Source organism: Xenopus tropicalis, chromosome 2 (assembly GCF_000004195.4).
Source record: "Xenopus tropicalis strain Nigerian chromosome 2, UCB_Xtro_10.0, whole genome shotgun sequence".
NCBI lineage: Eukaryota > Metazoa > Chordata > Amphibia > Anura > Pipidae > Xenopus > Xenopus tropicalis.
Genome location: NC_030678.2, coordinates 160213584 through 160230185, shown reverse-complemented (window position 1 = coordinate 160230185; position 16602 = coordinate 160213584). Strand labels below are relative to the sequence as shown.

At 39.7% G+C, this 16602-nt stretch overlaps 1 protein-coding gene across 2 annotated transcripts in view; it reads right to left on the bottom strand.

Annotated features, from left to right (window-relative positions):
• cwf19l2 (CWF19 like cell cycle control factor 2) overlaps positions 1-16602 on the bottom strand; it is a 65876-nt gene that overhangs the window by 16800 nt on the left and 32474 nt on the right. For both annotated transcript variants that reach the window (XM_012957166.3, NM_001045656.1), the window contains 2 exon segments: positions 15277-15402; positions 11533-11670 (listed from right to left, as the gene is read on the bottom strand). In XM_012957166.3, the coding sequence (XP_012812620.2) occupies positions 11533-11670; positions 15277-15402 (264 nt within the window).

The following is a 16602-nucleotide window of genomic DNA, read 5'->3' as shown; positions in this document are numbered from 1 at the left end:
ATGCAAATTATTATGCATTTAAAAAAACTGTGCAAGTTGCAATGCAAGGTATTCTGAGTGGCCCGTCAATGTATACAGTATACAAACAATAGCATTTGCTTGCAACCCACTAGATGTATGTTAGGTGTAACCCCCGAAAGTAATACAGGTAAAGGACCTGTTATCCAGAATTCTCAGGGGTTTTCCAGATAAGGGGTCTTTCTGTAACTTGGATTATCATACTTTTAGTCTGCTAAAAATCATTTAAACATTAAATAAACTCAATAGGACTGTTCTGCCCCCAATAAGGGGTAATTATATCTTAGTTGGGATCAAGTACAGGTACTGTTTTATTATTACAGAGAAAAGGGAATCATTTAACCATTAAATAAACCCAATAGGGCTGTTCTGCCCCCAATAAGGGGTAATTATATCTTAGTTGGGATCAAGTACAGGTACTGTTTTATTATTACAGGGAAAAGGGAATCATTTAACCATTAATTAAACCCAATAGGACTGTTCTGCCCCCAATAAGGGGTAATTATATCTTAGTTGGGATCAAGTACAGGTACTGTTTTATTATTACAGAGAAAAGGGAATCATTTAACCATTAATTAAACCCAATAGGACTGTTCTGCCCCCAATAAGGGGTAATTATATCTTAGTTGGGATCAAGTACAAGGTGCTGTTTTATTGTTACAGAGAAAAAGGAAATCATTTTTTTAAAAAAACTTGAATTATTTGCTAAAATGAAGTGATTGGAGAGATTGCCTTCCAGTACTTCAGAACTTTCTAAATAATGGATTTTCAGATAAGGAATCCCACGCCTGTACACCTTTAAGGCAGGTGTTATGAAAAAATATGCATGCGAAAAATAGCGGCTAATTTTGTACTTGTAAACAAGTCAGATAGATAAAAAAAGATAAATTAACTTTCAAAGATGCAAACTTGCATTTTTTTTCAAGCAAAGGAGGCTTCAGACCCCATTTAATTTGTATTTTAAGGACCAGTAAAGCAAGCAATTAAAATTATTTCTGTTACCTGATATTCTATGTATCTGTCCTGTGCATGCCAAAATGCTTGAACTGCTTCCAAACGCCCTACCAAACAGAACAATATGCATTTTTTAAGGTGGCCATACACAGGCAAATTTAAGCTGCTGATTTGGCCTCTTCAGTCCAATAAAGAAGTGTATCTGCCCGTGTGTGGGGCCCTCCAGCAGGCTTACTAGACCAACATCTGGCTGAAAATTGTCCAGATGTTGATTAAAGTGGCCATATACGGGCAGATTTATGTTGCCAATTCCAGTCCTTCAGACCAGTTCAGCAGCTTATCTGCCCATGTATGGGGACCCCAGACAGGCCTACCCGACCGACATCTGGCCCAAAATTGGCCAGTTTAAGTTTTCTGCCGGATCGAGGACCACATTGGCTCATTGATGCAGTCCTCACTCCGATGGATCCTTTACCCATTGTAATTTAATCTTTTCACCTGAGGACCAAATGACCATATTACCCCAGTATCGCATTAGGTGGGCTTATCATATCTTTAATGTATGGCCGCCTTTAGGCAGATTTGATCTTTCTGTCAGTTAGAGGACTACATAGGCTTGTTGATTCAGTCCTAACCCTGACTGCCTGTATCCATGTCATTGTGATGCATATAAATGCAATCTGAGAGTCAGTTGACCCATGGACATCCTCTTATTCCTGTGTCAGCCTGCGTGCATGCATACGGTGTGGATTTCAGCACTGAAACTCACGAGTAGGCATTTTAGCACTGAAATCCGCCCCCTGTATCTGCACTCAGCCAACGCAGTGACTCTGGGTACAGACACAGAAGCACAGTCACAACTAGAGGCCTGCACTTATAAGCAGGATGAGAAATAGCCCATGTGGCTGTAGCCCAGTGATCCCCAACCTTTTTTTACCTGTGAGCAACATAAATATATAAAAAGACTTGGGGAGCAACACAACCATAAACCATGTTCCTGGGGTACCAAATAAGGACTGTTATTGGCTATTTGGTAGCTCCTGTATGGACTGGCAGCCTATAGAAGGCTCTATTTGGCAGTACACCTGGTTTTTATGCAACCAAAACTTGCCCAAAAGCCAGAAATTGAAAAATAAGCCCCTGCTTTGAGACCACTGGGAGCAACATCCAAGGAGTTGGAGAGCAACATGTTGCTCACGAGCCACTGGTTGGGGATCCCTGCTGTAGCCTTTCGTCAGTCTCTCTTACTTATATACATTCTAATACATCTTCCTTTGCATTTTATATAGAAGAAGGGCAAATTGGGCTGTTTGTCTCATTTCACTTCTTTAACAGCCCCTCATTCAAGATGCAAAAAGTGATGAACTAAATCCAATTTCCAATTATTTTACTAGGATTTGTTTTGCTATTAAGGGTTTCTGATGCAAGAATGCATTAAGGGCTGCACCAGGAGTGCCAGGCAGAAAGTACAGAAATGGAGTTCAAAATCATGATAGAGAATTCCTTTACCCAACAATACAGCAAGGACCATATGTCAGATCTCTTTTACATTGAAGACATGTCTGACGGCGCTGGCATTTCTGAATAAGTGGTCAAAATACACCAGGGCTTCCCTAGAAGTGCGGCCAACTGACCGTAACACACTCTGGGATTCCAGTGCTGTTTGTGCCTGCTGAGACAAGGGATGGAAACGGAGCTTGATGGGTTCTGTACAGCTCTTACAGGTACAGGGGACTAGCAGCCTTAAACAAGGCAAGGGGGGTGAATACAAAAAAGCAGGCAAAACCTCCACATATTTCATTGAGAATAGAAGGATAAACAAGCAGCTTACGGTACCTTTTAGATTAGGCTGCAGTCTATATATATATATATATATATATATATATATATATATATATATATATATATATATATATATATATATGTATGTATATGGCGATAATTGTTACATCAATATTTACAACTAAATTAAAAGTTACAAAAAATGAATTTGTCACCATATTATGTTTATTATGTATAGGTGTCTACATGAAAAAATGGCCTGGCCAATAAGTCTCAAGTGAAGGCTTTCTATTAAAGGAAAACCCTCAGAATGAATACTTAACCAACACATAGTTTATATTATATTAAGTGGCCAAAACTGGAATATATATATCAGTAAATATTGCCCTTTTACATCCTTTCCCTTGAGCCGCCATTTAGTGATGGGCTGTGTGCTCCCTCAGAGATCAGCTGACAGGAAGTAATGCAGCTCTGACTGTAACAGGAAGTAGTGTGGGAGCAAAAGACATAATGTGCCCTAACATGTATGCCCTTGTTTTGTGAAACGTATAATCCCAGGCGGCCCTTTGTACTTAAACTGGCAATTTTTTAATAAAAACTGCATAAAAGTGGCCTGTTCCCTTTTAGGCAGTACTGAGATACAGAGCTGCGTGGCCCCACTCTATATTCATGCTTCTGCTCGGCAAACCTGGGGATTTCTTTTATATTTAATATTGAAGGACATGTAAACCCCCAACCCAAAAAAATGTAATCAGTGAACAGCCTCTTTGAAATCTTTAAATACCTGCCACTTCTGTAGTTCAGAGGTTAATAGTAAGGCTGCAGCACCCCCTTAATCATTTAGGATTCCTTCTCCTCCTCTAACCCACTCGGCCCCCTCCATTAGGAACTGACTTTGGCTCTTGGCTTACTAAACATGCTCAGTTCTTCTCCACTAAGTTTGCCAAACACACCCTCCAGTCTAGCAATGAAGAGATGGCAATGCTGGTTTCCATATAAACTAGCTGCACACTCTGCTAGAGATATATATTTTTTCTTCTAACCTCCTGTCCCGAGATCAGCTTAACGGTTGCAGGGCACTATCGAAAAAGTACTTTTTATCAAAATAAGTTCTGCCTGTGTAAGCCTGCATTGTTTTTTAGCACATGTGCTGTTTGTAAATGCAAATGTCAGAGAGGGGGCGCCGGGTGAAAGCTGCTATTTGTTTAAGGAAAATGTGATGGTGCTGGCGAACAGAGGGGATATTAGCAATACAAATGGTGTGGTTTGGGGGGAAGAGGTGTTCCCAACTTATATACATGGTAGGAAAATGTAGGGTTTCAGGTAATACTGCAGTTAATCAGATGTCTAGAAACAGTGTGAAGTCACTGAGATTATGAAACCTCAAACAAGTTACATTACATTACATTAACATTTATTTATAAAGCGCCAACATATTCCGCAGCGCTGTACAATAAGTGGGTTTCATACATTGGACATACAGAGTAACATATGAAGCAACCAATAACCGATACAAGGGGTGAAGAGGGCCCTGCCCAAAAGAGCTTACAAGTTGGTCTAACATCTTATTTCTCACCCTAAAACATTTAGTGCAGTCAACGTTTCAGGTGAAGTGACGCCTTTAAAGTTGTGGTATGATATAGTGTTGCTGCAAGGGATGCAATGAGTTATTTGCTACAGTCTGCTGATCAGGCACTCCAAATCCTTCAGGCGACTGTCAGGATTATGACAACAGGAATCAATCTGCATCAGCATCCTCTCCTGCAAGGTGTCTGTTCATTTCTCTAACCTAACACTGATTAATGAACCCATGGAACATAATGGGGCAGCCACATATGGTGCTTGCAGGACTCCACAGCTCAGCAGCAATTGTTAATGATAAAGACAAGTGACGGGCTGGAGTCAGGTATTCAATACATGGCTGCTGGCTGAATTCAGTTTAACTTAGTCATACTGACCAGTTTTTGAGTTTAATGACACATTTTTGGGTCAGCTGTAGTGGGAACTGTATTGTGGAATGGCATGTGAAAGCCTAATCCACAAAACTATAGAGCAGTACATCTTTAAATACATTAAAAAGAGTTTGAAAGGCAGCACACTCAAAAAAGCCCAGCTGCTGCCAGAAAAAACAATATCAGCATGTGTTCTCTCAGCCTTTCTCAACTTTGAGAAAAGGAAACTGTTAAAAAAAAGCCTGATTAGATGAGGAAGGCCTATGTATTTCAAAATGTCTGCATCTGCAGACTTTGGAAAGTGCATTCAAAATGGCCTTATAATTTCTCCAGAGCTGCTTTAAATGAAATTTTCTGGACTCCTCCAGATATCCATATCTTTTGAGCAGTACAGATACCACAACCTTTAAGACAGTGGATACCATCAGTGTCCAATCCATCTCCAAATTATGTTCGTCTTCACACACATGGTCCTAGGGACCCATCAACATTGCCACATTGCTTGTTGGAGACCAAACTTGGGTGTTGTATGCTTAGATTCCTTGTAGGTTTCAACATAAATCATGCATTGTAATAAGTAGCAAGTAATCCCCCCCAAAAGTCATAAACCCAATTACGGATTCTTTATTGCCCAGGGAACGGTATACTGTATACATAAAGCTATTAGGTATCAGATATTACAAAAATGCCCTTGCGTAAATCAGTGAAATGGATATCAGCAGCTGCTGAGGAAACATTCATAGCTGGGCCAGCAGAACATGAAAGGTGTAATAAACAAGAGCAAGCATCTCCATTTGCTCCAGGAATTGCCCATTCAACACAAGTTCAACTCAAACAGTTTATTTTTAAATGCTAAGTAAATAATTGTACATTTGAGGCTTCCGGCATAAAGCTTTCTGTCTCATAACTTACCCCGAGGCATTCCAGAATCCTTATTATTAAAGTCATTAGTTATTGGTCTGCCATTGAGTGATAAATACGACCATTTGACCTTGGCGTACATCGCCAGTGAAGGATCTGAGAGCAGAATGGCTATGTACCTGTAATTGCTTCCTTTGTGCTTCAGTGAGGTTATATATTTGAAATTCTGCTTTTTAGAGTCTTATTTTAAAGTAAGTAGAATCTGGAATGTTGAGGAATGATATGAAGAAAGGCATCGGGAGAAATGGTAATTTGTAGGGATGCAAAGAATTAAGGTTTAATCTATATTTTACAGTTGTTGCTTGATACTGGTAATTTTTAAAAAGCCAATAACGCCAACAAATTACAGTTTTTTTTTTTAAATCCATTCAAAATATATGGTTAAAATACACGGCACTAATATCATTTATACCAACAAGTCGCTGTGTAGCCATGGGGCTGCAAGTCATGTTTTAATAGGGCTACGGGGCATTTGCAATGCAGATAAAAGATTAGTTATTTAGAACACAATGGTTTTGGAACTTTGCAGGACTCAAATGCCATTTATGACTCTTTGCACCTATATGGCATGAAAATAGGATTGTTGCTGCCAACAAAATATTTTAATGCCATTGCTGGACAAACAGATAAATCATCTAAATAAAATACTGGCCTTTTAAGGGTGAAGGTACACAGAGCTACTAGTAGCAGCTACTTGTTGTGGCTACTAAAATAGACAATGTTGATCATTTATTGATAATTGTCTCTATGTGTGTTTTAGCCGAGGCAATTCTCAGTATTCTCTATGACAGGAGATTTTTTGGCTTTTAGTAGCTGTGAAAAAGCAGCTGCTACTAGTAGGTGTCTTCACCTAAACTACACGGCCAAAAGTATGTGGAATTGGCTACTGAAGGGAAACTAACATTGCCAGCACAGTTGCCCATACACATGCAATTCTGTGCATCCTACTTCTTGCCAACAGTTTGTGGAAGGTTCTTTTCTGTTGCAGCAGTACTGTGTTCCCATACACAAAGTAAGGTCCATACAGAATGGGTTGGCAGAGATGGTAGCAGAACTGGACTTGACTGCTCACAGCCCTGACATCACCCCAAATAAACACCTCGACCCAACCAAACGCCTTGACCCAATGAGATGAACTTAAATATCCACGTGAGCCAGGCCTGATCCCATCATCGGTACCCAAACTACAAATCCACCAACAATGTTACAACATCTAATGGAAAGCCTTCCCAAAACAATGTTCAGTGGAAAGCCTTTCCATAAGAGCAGGAGGTAAAGAATGTTTTTTTGCAGCAACCAGGGGGATAATATAATAATATTATTATATTAATAATAAATAATAAACAACAGTAATAATAATATGAAAACCATTGGTTTTGAAACAAGAACCACTTATTGTACAGCTCTGCGGAATATGTTGGTGCATTATAAATAAATGTTAATAATAATAAATCCTTGAAGCACAATCTCAGCTGAATGCAGAACACCTTTACCTCCCTAGACTCACTTGGACTGCCCCGCTTTCCAATGCTAAGAGAAATGATTGGACTGTTTGGAGCAGTATATGAAGACCATTGGGGGCTCACACATTAAGGCTCATTACTAAGTGCAAACCAGCCCAGAACTATGTTGGTTTTAAGTTGGTATCTCTACAGCTGTTGAGAGCTGCAATTCCCTGTATACTAATGAAGGCAACTGAGATCTGTTGCTACAGTCGAAGAGATGTGTTTCCAACATCCGTCTCATACAGACTTTTTCAAGCTGTACCGCTTCCATAAAGCACCGAGCATGGGAAGTATAAAACATAGGAAATTAGGTCACAGCAGATGAGAAAAACTGGTCTCATAATGAACACAGAGCGCTCCGTCAGCAAACTGTAATGACATCTCCCCTAGTCTGAGCATAAAGACAGCAACTTACTCACTTAATACACATTTAATAATCTTGAATCAAGGAATAGAAAGTCTGCCTTGCAGCAAAAGCCATCTCTTGCAGCAGTGAGGCTGAATATCAGTTCACCAAACTACTGTTTATATACCACCAAAGACTGGCCAAACAACCAATAGATGGATGAGTGCACACTAAGTACCATCTCTTTATGCAGCTTTTTCATGATTTTTAATGTAATAATATGGTTTGGAACAGTTCCCTATGCCCCGCCCCCCTTCCCCTGCTGATCTGGCTGACTACTGTGAGACACAAATAAAATGTAACAGTAATCGATTATCCTCAGCCTGCCTTCAGCCTGCCTCCTCCCAATCCCACAATTCCCTGCACACGTGGTGTCAATAAGGAAAGGACCATCACAGTGCAATGCATTGTGGGCTATGTAGTTCCTGCATGCTGTCTGTAATCTGGGGAGAAGTTGTTACAATTTGCAACATCAATGTTTTAGTCCCTTCACCTGCCAGGATTTCAAATGATGCAGAAAGAGAAGAATTGTTTTGCAGCTGGATTTCAGCATATAGAAATGGTATTTATTCATACTTTCTGAAGGAACAGATTACAGTGATATTAGGGGTTTTTGTGTTGTGTGGGACTCTTTAACACACTTTGGTTTGGAAGCCAGAGTTCCCCTTTAAGATATTTTAATGACATTAGATATTTCAGGCTACTATTGCCTGGTTGTCCCTTACTTTGCTCAGGAAGGCAAGGGCCAAACATCTGCAGTTGCCTCCTTTGCCCATAGTTAAAACCTAGCAAAGGGGCAGATCAATGGCACCGGGGGCTGGGGTGTGGCATCAGAGGCATAGACTCATGTAATGGGGGGAATTATGACATTGAGGCTGTGTGACTGCGTCTCTTGGGCGCAACTCTTCCTGGTTTCAGAAGGTTGAATGCAGAAAGTTTTGAACCAGACAGCCCCTTGAAAAACCAGGCTGTCCAGTTCAAAACCAGATGGGTGCCAACCCTAGAAGGAAATGTATGTGGTTTTGAATTAACTATGGACCTTATTTCATATTCTGTATCCTAGGAAAAATGTCACTGTATTAAAGGTATTGGAACTAGGTGAACTACAGGGAGGGAAAAGCTTAAGGATCCAGTTTTAGGCTTAAACAAATGGACATTGGTAATACAAGTGAAAGGTAAGATCAGTGGAGGTAAACTAATAAATAATATTTAAAAATATTAAATATGCCCCATTATATAATCCCCTTGGCCCCCTCCAACACCAAAAAGGTCACTTATCCACTATCTAATAGCCAAGACGACAAAGCTAGGCAGCATATGTTTTTTTGCAGTCACCATCTTCGCTTTCATTACCAGAAGTGAGGCACCCAACACGGTAAAGCTGCAGATCTCTGCACTCTGTGTATGTTATACAGCAGATAAGCACATTTTTGTCCAGTGAAAACTATGGGGTTCAGGAGGGGACCAGCGGGGCATTACACTGTAAAATGTTTTAGTTAGGTCTCAACAAAACTGAAAGCTATGCAGGGACCTGGGGACCTTTCTCTAATGACAAATGAAGTACATTAAAATTGCAAAACGTAATTGCTGCTAATCTCAGTCCCTTTATACTCTCTACACTTCTGGTTCTAACTAATAGAACAATGAAGCAGAAGCCAGCTGATTATCAGATGTCAGAATAAAATAGTCCTGGCTGGAGAAGAGCAGACTATTGCTATATCAGACCAACAGTGCAGAAAGGAACAGACAGATACTGCAATTACAGTGTTAATATCATTGAAATTTTTAATTTACGTATATTGGAAAGTTAATTAAAATCATTCACCCTTTCAAGTTACATTTCCGGCACCATACGGCACTCACTAACTAGGAAGGCATTGATCAGTAGCTACTGAAGCCTAGAGGAGCATTTCCTCGGGCAATGTATGCCTATCTGTGAATATTACAGCACTCACTGCGTTTATTGCTTGAAAATGAAACAGGTCATTGTTTCTATGGAGGGTGAAAAGAGCCAGAGGTGTAGGGGCCACACAGATACTGTACATTACACAACCCTTGATCTCTCCGTGATTGCTTTCTGTTACTAAGATTTGCTATAAAACCATCAACCCCAGGGTCACAGAACATGACTAGACTACTGGTTCTTGACAGGAACAGCAGATAAATGGGTGAATATATGAAATGTTGTTTATAAAGTGACAGCTACTGACAGTGAGAACATTTGGGGACATATTTCCAGTTTTACTCTGGCAACCCCTTGCTGAGTGATTTATTCCAATAGTTTCCAGCATTCCACTTTAAATGAAAAAAAATTATTTATTTATAAACTGGGTCTATTTTAAGTTCAGTTTTAGATACATTTTTAGTAGGGCATGAGGGATAAGGTTATCCCAGTCAAATAAACTTATATAATATGTATTCTATATATTTTTTAAAGTGAGTGGACATTGCTCTAGCAAAACTGAATTTTAGCAACCCCATTGGAACAGTGAAACTGCATTGTCAGTTATGGGCATATGATTCTGAGAAATGTGTTCACTGTGATTAGATGCAGGCTGCAGGCTTCTAATATGTCATAAACTGCCACCAAAACAGCAAAACAGAGACGCTAATGTGACAAACTAAGGCATTAGCCCAAATGGCTAATACAAAAGGGTTTGCAGAGGTCTGTAGCTGTTCCTGTTAAAAGGGAGTACAATAAAATTGCAAGTACAGGTTTAGGACCCATTATCCAGAATGGTCGGGACCAAGGGTATTTCGGATAAGGGATCTTTCCGTAATTTGGATCTCCATAATTAAGTCTACTAAAAAATCAATAAACCATTAATCAAACTCAATAGGATTGTTTTGCCTCCAATAAGGATTAATTATATCTTAGTTGGGATCAAGTACAGGTACTGTTTTATTATTACAGAGAAAAGGGAATCATTTAACCATTAAATAATCCCAATAGGGCTGTTCTGCCCCCAATAAGGGGTAATTATATCTTAGTTGGGATCAAGTACAGGTACTGTTTTATTATTACAGAGAAAAGGGAATCATTTAACCATTAAATAAACCCAAAAGGGCTGTTCTGCCCCCAATAAGGGGTAATTATATCTTAGTTGGGATCAAGTACAGGTACTGTTTTATTATTACCGAGAAAAAATTTGATTAAAATGGAGTCTATGGGAGACAGGCTTTCCATAATTCGGAGCTTTCTGGATAATGGGTTTCCGGATAAGGGATCCCATACCTGTATCAACTACTACACTGTACATATAACCCATTCATCTCCATTTAAAAGGCAATTGTACCTAGTAACACTTTCCCTATATGGGCCAATACTGGCTACTGACTTGAAAATAAGAAGGCAGCATACAAGAGCCAAAGCCCAATTCAGTATTTTGACCAAGTTATTATTTGGAAGGCTTGGAAAATCCCAAACTGCAAGAGCTACATTGGGCCATGGATGCAGTCCTCTCCTGACAGATCTGCAAGGGTAGCTAATAAAATCCTAACACTGGCCAATAACAAAACAAATTGGTCAGTTAGCTCTAAACAACTACTTGGGTGATTGGATTGGGCAAAGAACTAACCACAAATGTATATCTGAGGCCCTTGATGAGCTTAAAGCCACAAATAAAATGGACTGGGACAGCAGGAGGGGATTGTCTTTAAAAAAGGACAGAGAAAACAAGAATTCTTCCAAGGGCAATCATTAATCAAACATTGGACTAAGTACAGAAATCCAAAAAAAATGTTCCTATTAGGGTTGTGTGGCCATCCAGCTTGACATCTCCTATGTAAATCTGGTCTCAAAAGGTATTATACTGAATGATCATTTAAAGATACAGAAATAAATAAAAAGAACAAATTTGATATAGCTTTCATATAACCCTTCAATAATACTACATCGCTTACAGTATATGACCAAAACCCAAACCCATCTACTTCCAGATCCCTGTTGTGTTCTGGTGCCACTGGGGCTGTAGCTTTTAGAAATAGCCAGTACCTTGGAGGCCATGCGGAGAAACTGTTTATTTTGGTCCTCTGATGTCCCCATCTTTTCTCTCTTGACCATATCTTGAAGGCTTTGGTTATCATCATCATGAAAGTATCTCACCCTCTCCTTATCAACATGAGTAGCAACCTAAAAAAGAACATACAATGGAAATGTATGTAACACACATGCATAAGTCACCGAGATTTAAGCAGTATTTTGAGGTTTAGATGTTTTTTTCATACTGTAGTGTAAAGATACCGAACAACTAAGATTTGACTCAATCAAGCAACAATTAAATTTAATTTAAGTACAGTAGGCCTCAGACATCAGAGTAATGCTGCCTAAGCCTCATAGCAAGATCTGATGAGCCTACGGGATATTTTTATTTCCAGGATTCTCAAAATAATTTCACCCACAGTACTGTCATAGGGCAATGTGTTTCCCATTTAGCATAAAAGGTGGTTCCAGGCATTGTCATTGTCTTTTTATGGAGGAACACATACCAGTGGAGAACCACCTCACGTACCCTCAACCAACAGGTACAGAAAAGGGTTGTGAAGGATGAGTGTTCCCACAATCTTCCTTAAATACTGTAGAAAGGCCACACTTGGTTCTTGCGGGTGTCAAACTAGGCCTTCCAAGGCCCCATCTAAGAACCTGACCTCCAGGACCCAATCCTGTACATAGTGCTAAATGTTATAGGCATTATATAGGACTATGGTAAAAGTAATAAAGATTGATAAGAAATGTCTTGGGCACACACAGGCAGCATAGGGCAGGCAGAGTATGGCACACACACAGGCAGCATATGGCTTCCATTAGCAGCCCTCCACCATGCATGGGCAAGAAATTCCGGCCCTTGGCACCGCAGAAGTTGGACAGCACTGATTTAGATCATTAATTTCAGCCACTGCCTATAGATCATGTAGATGTGCATAGATGGTACCATTGCGCATGGCTCTATTACCCAAGTGCTTGGCACTAAAAGTTACATATTCTAGCCAAGCACTGAACTTTTTAAAACCCATAAGACCCAACCACTGTTATTAAATAGTCCCGTCCTCTAAATATTTCAAGCCTTCCAATTTCTGCATTCCCGTCATACTGATGCTAACATTTCCTTGGAGAGAAAACTTAAATGAAAAAGCCCTTAAAGAAAATGAGCAGTAACAGTTGGCGAGAACATTAACAGAGAGAGAGAGAGAAAAATAGAACATTAATTTATACTTCTTTCCATAAATCCCAGCGACCCTGAAGATGATTTTTATTCTAAGTTGCACGCCGTTACGAAGCTAATGCAAAGAACTGATTCTTAATATCGCTGTACGGGCTTACGAATGTGCATCTTCAGTTGTTTCTCCATAAAGGCGAAGTAAACACCTGAACATGATCATAATGAACAATGTTTGTGTAGAAAATGTGTTTAGGGCAGTCAATGGGCCTACATCACTTTGGTGGCAAAGCCTTTCTCACTGACTCACTCACTTTAGTTTCACAGAGTGATATTGCTAGTGTCCCTTGTAGACGTGTTTACCTTCAAATAATCTGTGAGTTACTTCCAGCAGGCTAATGCAGTGTAATTGTGTCATGTCCCCCTGAGAGAACCAGAGCAGTCAAAACACTGTGCGTCATCAGCCTAAAATTATCTGTACCTCCTAGCCATACCAGGGGATTTCTCATCATCTCTGACAAAACCCATTTCTATTATAGAGGGATGCTGTGATCTGAATCTCAACATCATCTAAAGTAGTACAGGTATAGGACCCATTATCCAGAATGCTCGGGACCAAGGGTATTCCGGATAAGGGGTCTTTCCGTAATTTGGATCTCAGTACCTTAAGTCTACTAAAAAATCAATAAAACATTAATTAAACCCAATAGGATTGTTTTGCATCCAATAAGGATTAATTATATCTTAGTTGGGATCAATTAAAAGGTTCTGTTTTATTTCTACATAGAAAAAGGAAATCAGTTTTAAAATTCTGAATTATTTGATTAAAATGGAGTCTATGGGAGACGGGATTTCCGTAATTCGGAGCTTTCTGGATAACGGGTTTCCGGATAAGGGGTCCGATACCTGTATTTGATCTTATCCGTTTAAACTCCCTTTGAAGGTATAACTTTTGGTCAAGGCCCCACCATTGCTCATAATACAGTAACCGATACAGGAAGACATTTTGCCATTAATTAGTTCCAAGGATAACTAAGAGAGTAAATACATTTCATCTTCAAATATTCCTACATAGAGATCAGTCAGTGGGGGCTTCTCTCCTAAAAACACACAAAGTCGATCTTGAAGTTTAAGGCTGATGTCCCACGCAGAGATTAGTCGCCAATGACCGCGTCTCCTAATTGCCTTTCTACTGGCAACATAGGGAATCTGTTTGCAGGAGGAAACTTTGCCAAAGTGATATATAGGCCTTTCCACCAGTGATGCTCTATGTTGCCAGTGGAAAGGCATTTATTAGAGATTGCCTGTGGTAGCAGAGATCTGTTGCCAGTGACTAATCTCTGTGTGGGACATCAGCCTAAGACTTCAAGATCGGCTTTATATGTTTTTAGGAGAGAAGCCCCCCAACCCCACTGTCATGAAGGAATGTTCATTTCCTAGCCTAACCCCAACAATTACATTTTCCACATGCCCAAAATTACACTGCAAGATACAGCACCTCACTACACTCTTCCCATATTTCTCCACGCCTTCCTGGATTTGTACTCTGTTCCTAATGGAGCCACCATGTTTTTACCACCCACATCCAGTCTTAGACAATTCTTGTTTGCTTTCTTCTACTTCTGGAATCCTGTTTCTGAATTGCTTTGTAAAAAAAACTTAAAGGAAAACTATACCCCCAAACAATGTTGGTCTCTATAAAAATATATTGTATAAACAGCTCATATGTAAAACCCTGCTTCATCTAAATAAACCATTTTCATAAAAATATACTTATAAAATATACTTATAACAAGCCAAGGCACACATACATGTTAGGTCATATCAGCCAATTAATAGACAGAGTTCCGCCTTTTGCTTCCACACTACTTCCTGTTACAGTTAGAGCTGCATTATTTCCTGTCAGCTGATCTCTGAGGGAGCACCCAGCCCATCACTAAATGGTGGCTCAAGGGAAAGGATGTAAAAGGGCAATATTTATTCTTATATAAATGTTCCAGTTTGGCAAGATTCTTGAATAGGTCACTTAACATAATACATACATACATACATATAAACTATCTGTTGGTTAAATATTCATTCTGGGGGTATAGTTTTCCTTTAAGGTGGCCATACACTGGCCGATAAAAGCTGCAGACTTTGGCAGCTCATAGGCCCATTGATGGGGCCCTCAAATGGCCTACCCAACCAATATCTGACCAAAAATTAGCCAGATATTAACCAGTCAGGTTTTAAAATTATGTTGGGGTGCACAGTGCATCGAAACGCTCATCAATGTGGTTGATTGATCTTCAATGTGATTGATTGTCAAGGTGGGCATAATGGAGAAAGATATGCTCACCAAACAAACTCTCCATCAGACCATCTTATTCACTCTAAGCCCTTACCAGCCAATGACTCAACGACTGGGAATGGGTCTTTCTGTGTCTCTTAACACTTGGCACCTTGCCGGCAACATTATATATTTTATTATCCCTGTTTAGTGTATTATTTCCTGTCTGATTTATGTGTGTTGTTTGAAATTTGGCAGTGCCACATATACCAGAGGCTTTATATAGACAACACTATACACAAGTACCTACCATCTGTCTCTTCCTCCTTCCGCCTTTTGGCTCCATTGAATCTGCTGCTGCATTCACAGGCCATGCCCGTCCTGACTGATCTGTCCTGACAAGGAGAACTTCATTGTCTTTATTCAAGTTGGATTCCTATAGAAGAGAGAGGGGAAAATATTTCAAAGAATGAATATAAATGTACGTAGATTTGTGCTGTAAATGAAACCAGTTTGGATTATACTGTAAGTAGCCTATATTTTAATGCAGGGTATAAAATATAAACGTAGTAAAAATGGGAAATTCATTTTTGCGCTGAGCCAGAATAGAGAGAATCTAACATTTACTTGTTGCTTTTTCCTGGAGAAGCTGACCTTTTTCTTTCTGTAGCGGGTGTTAAATTATTTAAATGCTCAGAAGGCTTTTAACTTTTATTGCTAATGAAAGACTCGCTGTGCTTATTTTCTTATCCCCCTTAAACAAAATGATTAGGCCACTTCAATAATGAGATTTGTGGACAGGGAAAAGGGAATAAAGCGAATGGTGTTGAGTAGAATCTAAAAGAGACATTTTATGGTGAGAAAAACAACATTCAGCTCCCAATAAAATGTTTCTATATGATCAGGGACTGAAGGAGAAATCTCTCAGTAGATAGAATAAGGAAGGCATTGAGGAATCAATAAATATTCCATAAAGGCTGGTCTGTTCCAATAGGTCAAACTCATCCAAAGTGTTGCCAGGATTGTGAGCTGGATCACCCTCCTACTACCTTTATTTGTCCAGACTTCATCTTGGAACACTAAATGAGATCTACAATAGAGTCCTATGAGGACCTGTACCCTCGCCCAGCAACCTACGACCTGGACATGCAACCCGCATTATTACTTGTTTTAACCCACTACCCAAGCCGTAACTGCCTTCTACAACACAATCCACAACCCACTGATCACCTTTAAACAAGAAGTGCTATTGCTGCAAACCTGAAGTGACATTGTCAGAAGTGGATGAGGCCAACCAAAGAACCCGTAACCCGCAGACCCAAGACCCATCAGCCCGCATTTTAAAATCCAACCTGCAACCCGCAGTGTATCAACAACCCCCTTCATTCGTAACTCCTGGCAGTGATATCAGCTCAATCCCATGACTGGACTGTGCAGCAAATGTATGAAATGATTCATCCTTGATATACTGGCGCCAAAAAGTTCATAATATTTTAGCCTTAGGTTAGGTGTTCAGGTGTATAAAGAGGCTGTGTCTGTGTAGCTCCTAGCCAAGCAACAGCTCTGCTTCAACTGAAGAAGGTTATTCAACTGTTCCTATACTGGCTACACAATCTAAGCTAAATTAAAAAAATAC